Below are 12,787 nucleotides of genomic sequence, written 5' to 3' on the forward strand. Positions count from 1 at the left end.
ATCTGTCATCAAAGGTTCTTAGTGTGATATCAAGTATTTCTCCGAGCGCTGAGAATTATAACTTAATCTTGAAAACCCTAACAAACAAGTACGACGACAAGCGGTTGCTCGTCTCTGCTTATTTAAATCAAATGTTAGGATTAAAAGCAATACAATCAGGTTCCGCGTTTAACTTTAATTCATTTAATGATAATTTTGTAAGTGCAGTGCGCGCCTTGCAAAACTTAAAGTTAGAAAATCTCAGTGATTTAATATTAGTACAGGTTGTACGAATTTATACAGTCCCGCGTTAAAATGTTGGAACGTTCGCAAGGTACTACGGCGATTGTTAGTACTTCGCGAAGTAATAATAATAACCGCCGTTCCAATAACACCGCCCCGACTTATCAAACGTATCTCAATACTGCCGCTGCTTCCCGCAAATGTTTGTGTAAGAACATTACTCATCAACATTTATTCAAATGTCTCCTCAGGAGCGATTTAAATTCAAAAAAGAAAACCGGGCTTGTATAAACTGCTTAAGTCTTAGCCACCGCGTTAGTAGTTGTTCTTCTCGTACATCATGTCGCGTTTGTAAATCAAACCATCATACAATGCTATATTTTACCAGAGAAATATCACCATCACAGCCATCACCGCGAGATTCGGACACGCGTGGTGACGAGCATATCGCCGTGCGTAACAATGTTGCACTATGTGCGAGAAATCATACATCCCGCGCTCAGAATACAAACACCGCTGTATTATTACCAACCGCTCAAGTTATTGTTTACGATATTAATAATAAACCGCAAGTCATTAGAATACTTTTAGACTCCGGATCGCAATGTCAGTTCATCACGCAGGTATGTTGCAATCGCCTAGGATATCAACCGCTAAGCACCGAACGTATTGTTGTGAAAGGGTTCGGTGGCGAACAAAAAATAATTAACAATTCGCTTATTAATTTAAGGTTTTATTCCGGCTTTGACAACAACATTTATTTTGATTTTTCACCGCTCGTTGTTGATCAGATTACCGATCTCTTACCTACCGCTGCGATAGACCAGTCCGTGTTATCACGCTTATCGCAATTACCGCTGGCTGACGAGTCCTTCGGAGTAGCTAATAAAATTGACGCCTTAATAGGTGCTTCTATATACCCGCATTTATTTCTCTCTGAAATATATCCACACCCCGTGGCTCACCAGGACCTTCCGCGTTCCGCACGTTGTTAGGGTACGTGTTAATGGGTTCCGTACCTACAATATCTACATATCATTCACAACATGTTCTGACTTGTTGTGCTGCTCAAGAGCCTGTCGCTATTGACTCCTTAGTCAAGCGATTCTGGGAGCTTGAAGATTTTCCCTCCACGACACCCATTCAACACCCAGAAGATGTTGAATCCGAAATATTTTATAAAAAAAACCACGACCCGCGATCCCAGTAGTGGGAGATACATAGTTGCCCTTCCGTTCAAAGGGGATGTGTACACACTTGGTGACTCTTTCGATATCGCACGTAGGCGCTTTCTGTGTCTCGAAAGAAAATTGGAAGCTTCACCGAAATTAAGATTGGTTTATGATGATGTTATACGAGAGTATATCGCGAGAAATTACATCGCTACCGCGCCGCGCTATGATACTCGCGATCCGATTTACGTTATTCCGCATTTTTGTGTAGTGCGTGAAGACAAAATATCCACTCGTTTACGTATTGTTATGGACGCCTCCACCCCTACTACTGGAAGTAAGATATCGCTTAATGATATACTACATACAGGGCCGAACTTGCAAGGCGACTTAATAAAAATTATTTTGAATTTTCGTTTTCATGCCGTTGCTATGACGACAGACTGCCGCCTGCAGTTCTTGCAGCTAGGTATGCGCGAATCTGACCGCCGCTATCAATGTTTTTTATACCGCTTTCATCCTGACGAACCGTTGCAGTTATATTGTTTTCAAAGAGTTTGTTTCGTCTTAGCATCTTCCCCGAACCATGCGTTGCGTACAGTAAGGCAAATCATAGAAGACGACGGAGAAAAATACCCGCTCGCGAGTGCTATCGCGCTTTCATCTCAATATATGGATGATCACGCATTCTCGGTTCCCACTGAGCGAGAAGCAGTCGCTACTGCACGTCAACTTATTGACTTGTTCAAGGGCGCACAGGGATCTCGTCAAATGGAATAGTAATAGTCAAACTGTTTTAAAACATATTCCTGACTCTCATAAAATTCCATGTGATGTTGAATTTGACAAATCCATGCAACACAAAATATTAGGCTTGCATTGGCATAACGTTGAGGATGCCTTCTATTTTAAAGTTACCACTCCCGCCGCAGATGAGAAGTGTACTAAGCGCTCCATCTTGTCGTCAGTTGCCCGCCTATGGGATATAATGGGTTTCGTTGCTCCCACCGTTGTATACGCCAAGTTATTGATAAAAGAACTTTGGCAGCTCGGGCTCCAATGGGATGATGAACCGCCCTCTTATATTATAAAACAGTGGAAACAATTCTGTTTAGAGTTGCTGTCTCTTAATGACTTCCGCGTACCGCGACACATTGGTGTAATTATTGGTTGTAAAGTAACACTCTTAGGATTTTCTGACGCTAGTGAACGGGCTTATGGGTCCACTGACCCATAAGCCCGTACGCTCTACGCTCTATCTACGCTCATGTTAACGCGTCATCAGGCAATACTGTTCGATTAAAATGTGCTAAATCTAAAGTCAGCCCGACAAAACCCGTCACAATTGCACGTTTAGAACTATGTGCTATGGTTTTAATGTCTAAGTTACTCCGCGCTGTCCTCGACAGTTATTCCAATTATGGTCCGATTGATGTATACGCCTCTACCGACTCTAAGGTAGCGTTATATTGGACAAAAAGCTCACCGCATAAGTGGCAAACATTGGTCGCCAACCGCATTGTTCAGATTACGGAAAACATTCCGGCTGACAACTTTAATCATGTCTCAGGTACCGAGAATCCTGCTGATGTCCTTTCGCGTGGAATTTTGCCGCAGAAGTTAGTCACGCATCCTCTATGGCTCCATGGACCACCATGGGCTTCGTCAAATACGTCTGAATGGCTTAAAGATTTAGAGGGACAAATTATTAGTAACGAACCTGAACAAAAGCTTTTAACGCATATGGTGTCTTCACCAATAAAGTATTGCGTGCTATATGATTGAGCGCTTCGTATTTCATCGTGGCCTAAGTTTTTTCGCACTGTTTCTTACGTTTATCTATACTAATATTATAAAGCTGCAGTGTTTGTTTGTTTGAACGCGCTAATCTCTGGTACTACTGGTCCGATTTGAATGATTCTTTCAGTGTTAAATGGACTACCCAACACTGAAAGAATCATTCAAATCGGACCAGTAGTACCAGAGATTAGCGCGTTCAAATAAACAAACAAACACTGCAGCTTTATAATATTAGTATAGATTATTTGTGTAATATGTTTAGTTTGTAATTAATTCTTACTTTAATATTGTAATTGGCTTACGCCGTTTTATTAAAGTATAAATAAATAAAATAAATCTCGCAATTAGCTAGGCATTGTAAAAATAATCATCATTAAATACTCCGTAGCTGGTTTGCACACCAAATAACGAAACTGTACTAAACGAATCGCGATATACTATAAATCTTCACTTATGTTATTAGAGTATTATGGTGTCTTAGGGTGACGGGCGCAGTGTGATGGTATCTGGGTCATATGATATATTATCCATTAGGTCATCTTGTATTGCGTTACGACACTGTTATGGGTAGGCATAAGACCATAAGGTATAACGCTTGGCTCTGTTTAATACTATGGAGCTATCAATTATACCTCGATATATAAAATTGTCGTGTCGGGTGTTGCCAAACTCCTCCGAAACGGCTGAATTGATTTGTATGAAATTTTGTGTGCATATCGGGTAGATCTGAGAATCAACCACCATATATTTCTCATACTCCTAAATGTTACTAGGAACTGTGACACTGATATGTGTGGAAAGATATTTTATTAATATGATACTTTATTTTATTAAATGAATTTTTAATTGTAATCTATCCTATTTGCATTGACATATAATATATTACTTATTATTTTTCACATGGACGAGGAGAATCATTGCCTTCTCTAAATGTATTATCTCAGTTTTTTTGTCAGCCATAGGACTAGTCAAAGACCCTTAGGGATTCATTGTAAGTAGTCAAGTGTGTCTGTTACATAATAAATAAACCGCAATATGATTCGGTCAATATAGAGGCCAAAATGTGCAATCCGAATTGCAAATCTCAGCTAGTTAAAATGAATTTTCATTAAAACAATTATAATAATCAAACATCTTGTATTTCAATGATAATTTCAAACCAATAATTGTCGTTAATAAAATATAACAAGATCTGCGCAAGTAGTAAGAATTGATTGGATAAAGAGAATTAAGGATAAATTACATCAGAAAACAAATTAATAATTAAACTTTCAATAAAAAAAAAGAATTATGTCTCTATGTGTTTCTTTCTCCAATCAGTGTACGCAGTATTACAGTCTAGCTCGTCTACACTTAATATTATATCGACATTTCATTCTTTCAGCAATATAAAAGTATTCAAACTGATCACAATATTATGGCAGTCCCATGGAACTCCATGCAACATTAGGGTAAGCCACTATGTCAAAAGTTCTTATCAGATTAACTGTCTCCCTGAAGTACCTTAGACAGCTCCATGGTTTTCTGATAAAAAAAAATAACATGTGGTAAACCCAAAAGCAAGTACCTCTACAATTAGTTCACCGCCAAGACATTATTAGCAACAAAATAAAGAATGGTGTCACTGTATGGATATTTTATACGAGACATTATGTTGTATAACACTATCAGTAGAGGTACCTACAAGTTAATAATGTCATTTCTTACAAACAGCTCTCCAATGCCCTAATCACCTTACATAATAAGCCAATTCAACCTTAGATCTTAACTTCTATATACACATTGAACAACACTCCTTATATGTAACATGTGTTCGTTCCTTTCATTCTGCTTGTTCTGTAGCGAAACTAAATAAAAATCACAAATGTCAAATAAATTGTTTACAATTTACTGTCAACGAAACATTTCAATAATTATTTTGTAGATATTGAAGCAAATTTTAAAGATGATAATTAATAACAACCCTGGTTTCGCTACGGATTTGTAAAACATTCAAAAAATTTGATTTTGAAACTTACATAATGAGATATTGGTTTGTTGGTAAAAATGCAAAAATAATCACATTAACAGACTAGTATCCGAAAATATACAAGTAGCAATTATTCTTTTAACTGATAGGCATACAAAGACAATTAAATCACACAAGCTCAATTTCAAGAACGGATTTCATAAACCCAAAGAGAAAATTTTATCAGCAGTATTAATAAATGTAATTAGCACAATTACAATGCTTTATGTGTGTCACACTGAACATAACAATATTGTTACAAAGGAAATACGGAAAAATATAATTTGTTGGTCTTCATTTTTATTTGTTGAGACGTCACAATAGCACTTACACAGAAAGTTAAATGTTATTCTACTCTCTCCAAAAAAACAGTCATTAAACAATAATTAAGATTCAAGTGCCTAGGTAATCCTACTTTAACAAAAATTATTTAAATTTGTATTTGATAATAATATTAGTGTTTACACAAGATTGTGGAATTAATGTTCAAATATTGTTATACTCAGTGGTCACAATATAATACGATTTTATCGACCGGCATACGGTCTCGGCGGCACAGGCCCGCCTCATAAACTCACAAAATACTCTACATTTCAATAAAAACTATTCAGTCGTTTTATTCATTCATAAAAATATAATCTTTAAAATGGCTCAAATAAAACGTTACAGCACTAAGTACCGTTCGGTTTGCGATCGGATTTCACAATTATCACTGGTGGAATATCCATTGGCACAGTCAAGTTCGACCGCCTACGTTTTGGAGAGCAGTTCATAAACTTGTTCGTCGACTAGTCGCACGATCCGTCGATCAACTAAACACCAATACTGACAACTACTCTGCTTGTTCAGACTCCAGAAAAATGAGAAATATTCATGTTTTGCTGGTATTTTAATTTATTAACTTGAATAAACATAAGTTTAGTATAGGTGTTTAGTGGATTAAAAGTCCCGGAATAATAAAGCACTCGATGGACAGTCCTAAACTGTGGCTTGATGGAATGTGACGGGCACAGTCACATCCTACCTTCACCCACTCGTTTTAAAAGGCTGCCAAGGATGCCATCATCAAAAAAAATATATTGACAAGATTATATATCTAAGATTTCAATAATTAAAAAAAAATATAGATACATGAATATGCATCCACTTATAGAAAAACAGTTTTAATATTTTTTGGTTGTATATGTATATCAAATTTCAAGATGGCGTCCTTGGTAGACTTCACAGACGAACCAGGAGCACTCACTACATTAGCAATTATTTCTGGCAAAACTGCGCACACTCGTCTATTTTAGCAATTTAGACACAGTAAGGGTACTGCCGCACAATGTTGTCTCGCAAATCGGCGGGAGTCTACCGGATGAACTATCACTCTTAAATCTGTTTCTCTACGGTTGAGATTCACACAACGTAGGGATGGAATTCGGAATGATAGTCCAGGTGAGTGCTAATGGACAGGGAGGGGCTTCTCGGTTTGCAGACGGCGACGAAGAAGTTGTGACTCGGTGGGAGGAGACAGGCCAAATGGAAGTCCATCGTCAACACATCGGTTACCAATGGCCATCTTTTGCATAGCAACTCCAGCGCCTTCCACTTCCTCAATCAGTTGCGGAGGGCTCGGTTGACAGGATTTGGTGCATCGAAGAGCCGGGGGTCTCTCCATATACGAATAGTTCATGGAGAAATGCTGCTGAATCACCCTATTCACTGCCATGGCAGACTCCGCGAAGTTAGATAGATTCCGAGCTGACATATTCCTGTAAAAATACCGGGAATTTAATATATACTACTTTATTTAAAACTTTTTAAAGTCGGCAACACTCTTGTGATTCCCCTGGTGTTACAAGACAGTATGGGCTGTGGTGATCACTTACCATCAGGTGACACATATGCTCGTTTGTTGTCTTCTATAAAATAGGGCACAATTTCTAAATGATTGTGGATGGAAGTTTTATGTAGGCTGGAAGGCATACATTCTACTTTCTTTTTTTTATGGAAAAGCAGGACAAACGAGCGTTCGGGTCACCTGGTGTTAATTGATCACCGCCGCCCACATTCTCCTGCAATACCAGAGGAATCACAGGACCGTTTCCGGCCTTTAAGGAAGGTGCACGCGCTTTTCTTCAAGGTACACATGTCTTATCGTCCCGGAAACACCGCACAAGAAAGCTCATTCCACAGCTTTGTAGTATGTGGAAGAAAACTCCTTGAAAACCGCAGTGTGGAGGACCACCACACATTCAGATGGTGCGTATGATATCCTAACTTGTGGCGTGTCGTGTGAAGGTGGAATTCGGCGGCAGGAAACAGGTGAAACAGCTCTTCGGAGCACTTCCCGTTTGCCGTGATAAATGCGGTAGACACTATCGTTAAGACCAGATATGAATTATAAACGGTCTATATCTTAGAATTTTGTCCACCTATTACGAAAGTTTCAACTACATAGCACAGTAGACTCCTAATACATATTCACAACACAAATGATCAATCAACTAAGGAGGGTGGGCGCTTGGTACCAAATTTTCAATGGCTAGGTAACAAACAAACATGTCATTAAGAATCACTATTTTTCTGAATTGGTATTTAGATACCTATGCTTTTAGAAGCATTCGTTATTAGGTGGTTAGGATTAATGTATGGAAGAGTTAATGCAAGATCTTATTGCGAGAGGTGTTGCAGTAATTACCTTTTGATATTCAGTGGAGTCTGCAGCGGTGGATATTGGTTGGGGTGATCAGGATCGGCGCACTGCAGCCACGGATGGTTCAGCACTCGCTCGGCGCTGAGGCGGTGGGAAGCCTCGCGCACCAGCAACTGACGGATGAGGTCCTTGGCTTCCGATGATATCTCTGACCATTCCTCCTCCGGGAATGTGTATCTGCCCTCCTGCAAACAAACAAATATTTTAATATTATTTACTTCACCTATTTAAGCAGGTGTGCACATTTACTTTGTAGTGAACGAGTGTATTAGGTACTTAAAGGAAAAGGATATTACACCGTATGCCTTTAATTGACTGACATAAATGAAAACCGCCACCCACTCTCTTAAAACTCAAAAGGTTACCGTTAGTACCGTTACACTCACTAGCGTTACCGGCCTTTCAGATACAAATACGTGACCTTTTTTAAGGTATTTATATCGAAACAATGTGCAAGGAAGCTTATTCCACAGTTTGTTTGTACGTGGACGGTGTTTCTTAAAAAGCGCACTGTGGAGAAACGCCATGCGCCATATTAAGGTGTGTAGATGGATTTCGGCGGTAGGATTCTGGTGAAACAGCTCATAGAAACGCTCCTCGTGATAAATGCGAAATCAAACAATAAACCAGTTCACTATTTTAATTTACCAGTGGCTCTTTTGCACAGGAAGCCGGCTAGATTATGAGTACCACCAACGACGCCTATTTCTGCCGTGAAGCAGTAATGTGTAAACATTACTGTGTTTCGGTCTGAAGGGCGCCGTAGCTAGTGAAATTTCTGGGCAAATGAGACTTAACATCTTATGTCTCAAGGTGACGAGCGCAATTGTAGTGCCGCGTAGAATTTTTGGGTTTTTCAAGAACCCTGATCGCCACTGCATTGTTATGGGTAAGGCGTATCAATTACTATCGGCTGAACGTCCTGCTAGTCTCGTCCATTATTTTCATTAAAAATAAAAACAACGGTGATCTAGCCGTTTCCAGAGTATTGGAGGCCCTCCAAGTACCTGTATGGACGTGAAGAGCAGGTCCTGGCAGGCGCGACAGTTCTCGCCCCGCACCCAGCCGCAGTCCCGGCCGCAGTTGGCGCGGAAGGGAGGGTACCCGCACAGCAGGATGTAGGCGATCACGCCCAGGGACCACAGGTCGCAGCGCTTGTCGTACGACGTGGCCGCCGAGCCCGCGAATAGGCACACCACCTCGGGTGCCATGAATTCAGCGCTGCCAACCTGAAATGAGTTCATTCACTTAGTTTTACCATTGCGTATTATTATACCGCGGCGCTATTTCTGCCGTGAAACAGTAATGTGTAAGCATTACTGTGTTTCGGTCTAAAGGGCGCCGTGAAAGTGAAATTAGTGGGCAAATGGGACTTAACATCTTATATCATAACTTCAAGGTGACGAGCGCAGATGTAGGGCCGCTCAGAATTTTTTCCAAACTTATGTCCTGCTCGTCTCGTCCTTATTGTCATAATACAAAAACTTCCACATCTTTTAAGTTATACACATTTATTGCAATGATTGACTGTTTCATACATTCGAGAAAATATTATTATATACTTTACAAACATTACGGGCAAGGAACTCTTTAAACCTAAGATTGTTTACCATCAAGTAAAAGTATCTTCGGACACGGACGTGGAGAGTCATCCATCGAACGCTCTAGTGCAGATAAGGGTTGAGGGCACTCAAGCAAGAGGCATAACCGACATGAGATTGATCAAATAAAAATAACTATGGACGGACTATTGTGCGAAATACTAAAAATGCAAAACAGGAATTCACATCTGATAGAAGCAATGGAAGCCAATATTTTGTGAAGAAGGTAATTAATTATTAGCCCAGATCATTACTTATATATTTATAATAAGACACACAAAACGGATGGTATTATTACCTCTTAAAATATTGTTCTAAGCTATGTTTAAATATATATATTATTTAATCAGTAGGTAATTTGAATGTTTAACACACCTATGACTCACTTGTTATTCACAAAAAATAACACTATAGACCGTTTTAAATAATTCATTAGTGTATTGTAATGTTGATCACGCGGTTGGTATCGACAACCTTGATCTCTAACATTGATTCGTAAATAATATATTTTCTAATTACACGCGACACTACCAATTAATCAAAAACAAAAGTTAAATCTGGAACTATCTTGTAAAGAAAAGTACATACATTAAGCAGCCGATAAATGTGTTAAGTACTAGAACTGACACACCATTTATATTATAAATTTGTGATATTGTAAATGAGATAATAACCAACTAAATATACTATGAGAGGTCAAAGAAGTTTAATTTTATCACCAGAGTACAATATACTGTATTGTCTTGCTCACTTAATTAATAGTGCGCCGCTGTTCGACGACTTTAATTGCAAGGGGACGATTCATAAAAAAGGGGTAAAATGAGCAAACCGCACTTTGAAACCGCACACGTTGAAGAATGTTGCTTTATACTCCTTACTAGCCGGTTGATTCCGTAAGAGTCGAAATGAAATTCCTTCCTTAAAGGCCGGCAACGCTCCTGTGATTCCTCTGGTGTTGCAAGAGATTGTGGGCGGCGGTGATCACTTAACAACAGGTGACCCGTACGCTCGTTCTTCTCGTTAACCTACCAAATAATGGTGGACGAACCACAGACTTTATATATTCTAAGTTTATGGAACGCACGCTCTCTTATGTGGCGAGTGACGTAATATAAGCTTAATATTCCTAAAATTGAAACTGCTCCGTCAACTTACTCTGCGATGGAAGAACCTGTTCGTAGCCGGTTTATTGAACAAAATCTTAACTGACTAACTTAAAATCGGAACTGAAAAAATTTGGTTAGGTATTACCCTAAAATGTCGGTTAAAGGTACAACAAAAAGTCCTCGATTAACATTTTCGGTTTCCAAGCAAGCTTGATGCAAGCAGATAACGCTATAACGACATTTTTGGATTTATTCTGCATTTATAAAGAAGATAGACTCATTTTTGAGGCAACTCCCACAAGTGAGTGAGATGGAGGAAAATGTTCGCAAATTAATTAAGGTAATATTTTTGGTGTGAATTTTTATGAAAGAAAAAAAGGTAAAATTTAATTATTCCCAGGAAAACACTAATTTGTAACCGCATTATTGTCGTAAATTACAACCTCTACATAATATCATTGTCAAACATTCAATCTAATCATGGACAAATGATATAATATCCAGTAACTATAAATCCATCCTGGATCCTATCACAGTGGATTATTATACTATCAACAGTTTACAGATCTCGGAACACGTGCAAAGCCGGCCTTCGATATCAATAAAGCTATTTCGGTACAATTGGCTGAACCTTCGATACGTCGAGCGTTATCTATCAAAACAACTTACAGAATCACTTGCCCAATAAATTGGTGAAGCGGCAATGAAATAACTGCTTTTCATGTTTATAGATTAACTGTATTATTTCCAGAGTGTGCAAGATTTTCAAATTACTACTTTTTAATTTGAGATTGATGAATTATTTAAAGTTTTCGAATATTATTGTAGAATAAACTGCGTTTAGTAAGTTGCTAATAAAATAGTTCCTTTGACATATTTTTTTTTCCTATAAAATTTAACGAAGTATTTAATAGGTTCTAAGTTCTCGAGTCAAATAAATATGTTTTCTTATATTACTGCGTGAAGTAAATTGCTTATGAAAGTTTCTTATAAACTAAATTTTTTTCAAAGAAAACTTGTAAGTATTAGTTATTTAATAGAGAAACATTTTAACAATATAATATAAATAAATTTTTGAGTCAAATATTTTTTTACTTTTTAATTTTAGAATTTTGCTGAAGTCAATATTTTTTATAAGCAAAAAAATTTTAATCGCAATATTTTATGAGCATTTACCTAATTTATATATTTTAAAGTGTAAAAAGTCTAGAAAACGTTTGAAAAACGACAACATGGGTCCGAGTTAATGTGACTTTGTTGTTGTTATGATGTCATAGTAGATAATATCATCCAAACGTACCAAACTGGCAGGCTTTTAAATTATCCGCGTCGTTTAGTTATTTTAACAATTTTATCAAACGTAACGCATCAAAAATTACTGGGCAAATGAGACATAAGATGCTATGTCTCAAGGTGACGAACTGAGGAGCACAATTAAAAGGCATTCAAGAATCCTGAGCGGCACTGCATTACTATAACAATAAGGGAGGGCGTATCAATTACCATCAGCTCAACGTCCTGCTCGTCTCGTCCCTTATTTTCATAAAAAAAAGATCAATTATCGAACTGTATGTAGTCCTCGTGTCAGACTTGATGCATGTCATGATCAGTAATCAGTGGATGGACTTACCGGAGTCATGAGCTGTGGCGTAGCCAGCGGGCCGGCGAGGGTTGACGTGAAGCTGATGCCGCTGCCCAGATCAAAGTCGCAGACCTTCACGGGACACAGCCTGTCGCGGTGAACGCACAGGATGTTCTCGGGCTTGAGGTCGCGGTGCGCTACGCCTTTGCCGTGGAGGAAGTGGAGAGCGTTCGCTATCTCTCGCACGATCTGCGCCGCCTGCGGCTCCGAAAAGTAGTGGAACTCCTGGATGCGGGCGAGAAGTTGTCCGCCGTTTATCTGTAACAATCACGCTGATATTGAAGAAAACATGCCTAAATCAAATCAAATCAAAAAAAAAATATTACACTAATTATATTACACTAGAAATATGTAATTTTTTCATACAGCTCATTCGGAAGACTTATTTCCTTAGAGAAGAACGAGCAAGAAACTCTTAAGTTTGTTTTTTCAAAACAGATTAGGTATTACAAGTTCTTATTTTCTATTAAATTTACAAGTCATTTCAATTCCAATATATTATGCAAAGTGATGCAACAAAAATACTCAAATGTCA

The 12,787-nt window shown here is 38.4% G+C and overlaps 1 protein-coding gene across 1 annotated transcript in view; it reads right to left on the bottom strand.

The window, feature by feature from the left end:
- Positions 1–4,311: 4,311 nt before the first annotated feature.
- LOC126970248 (MAP kinase-interacting serine/threonine-protein kinase 1-like) overlaps positions 4,312–12,787 on the bottom strand; it is a 35,172-nt gene continuing 26,696 nt past the window's right edge. The window contains exons 4-7 of the mRNA XM_050816067.1: positions 12,241–12,510; positions 8,911–9,132; positions 7,889–8,088; positions 4,312–6,959 (exon numbers count right to left, since the gene is read on the bottom strand). Of these exons, the coding sequence (XP_050672024.1) occupies positions 6,650–6,959; positions 7,889–8,088; positions 8,911–9,132; positions 12,241–12,510 (1,002 nt within the window). The 3' untranslated portion in view covers positions 4,312–6,649. The remainder of the gene's footprint in view (positions 6,960–7,888; positions 8,089–8,910; positions 9,133–12,240; positions 12,511–12,787) is intronic.

The sequence above is a fragment of the Leptidea sinapis genome, chromosome 20 (genome assembly GCF_905404315.1).
Source record: "Leptidea sinapis chromosome 20, ilLepSina1.1, whole genome shotgun sequence".
Taxonomy (NCBI): domain Eukaryota; kingdom Metazoa; phylum Arthropoda; class Insecta; order Lepidoptera; family Pieridae; genus Leptidea; species Leptidea sinapis.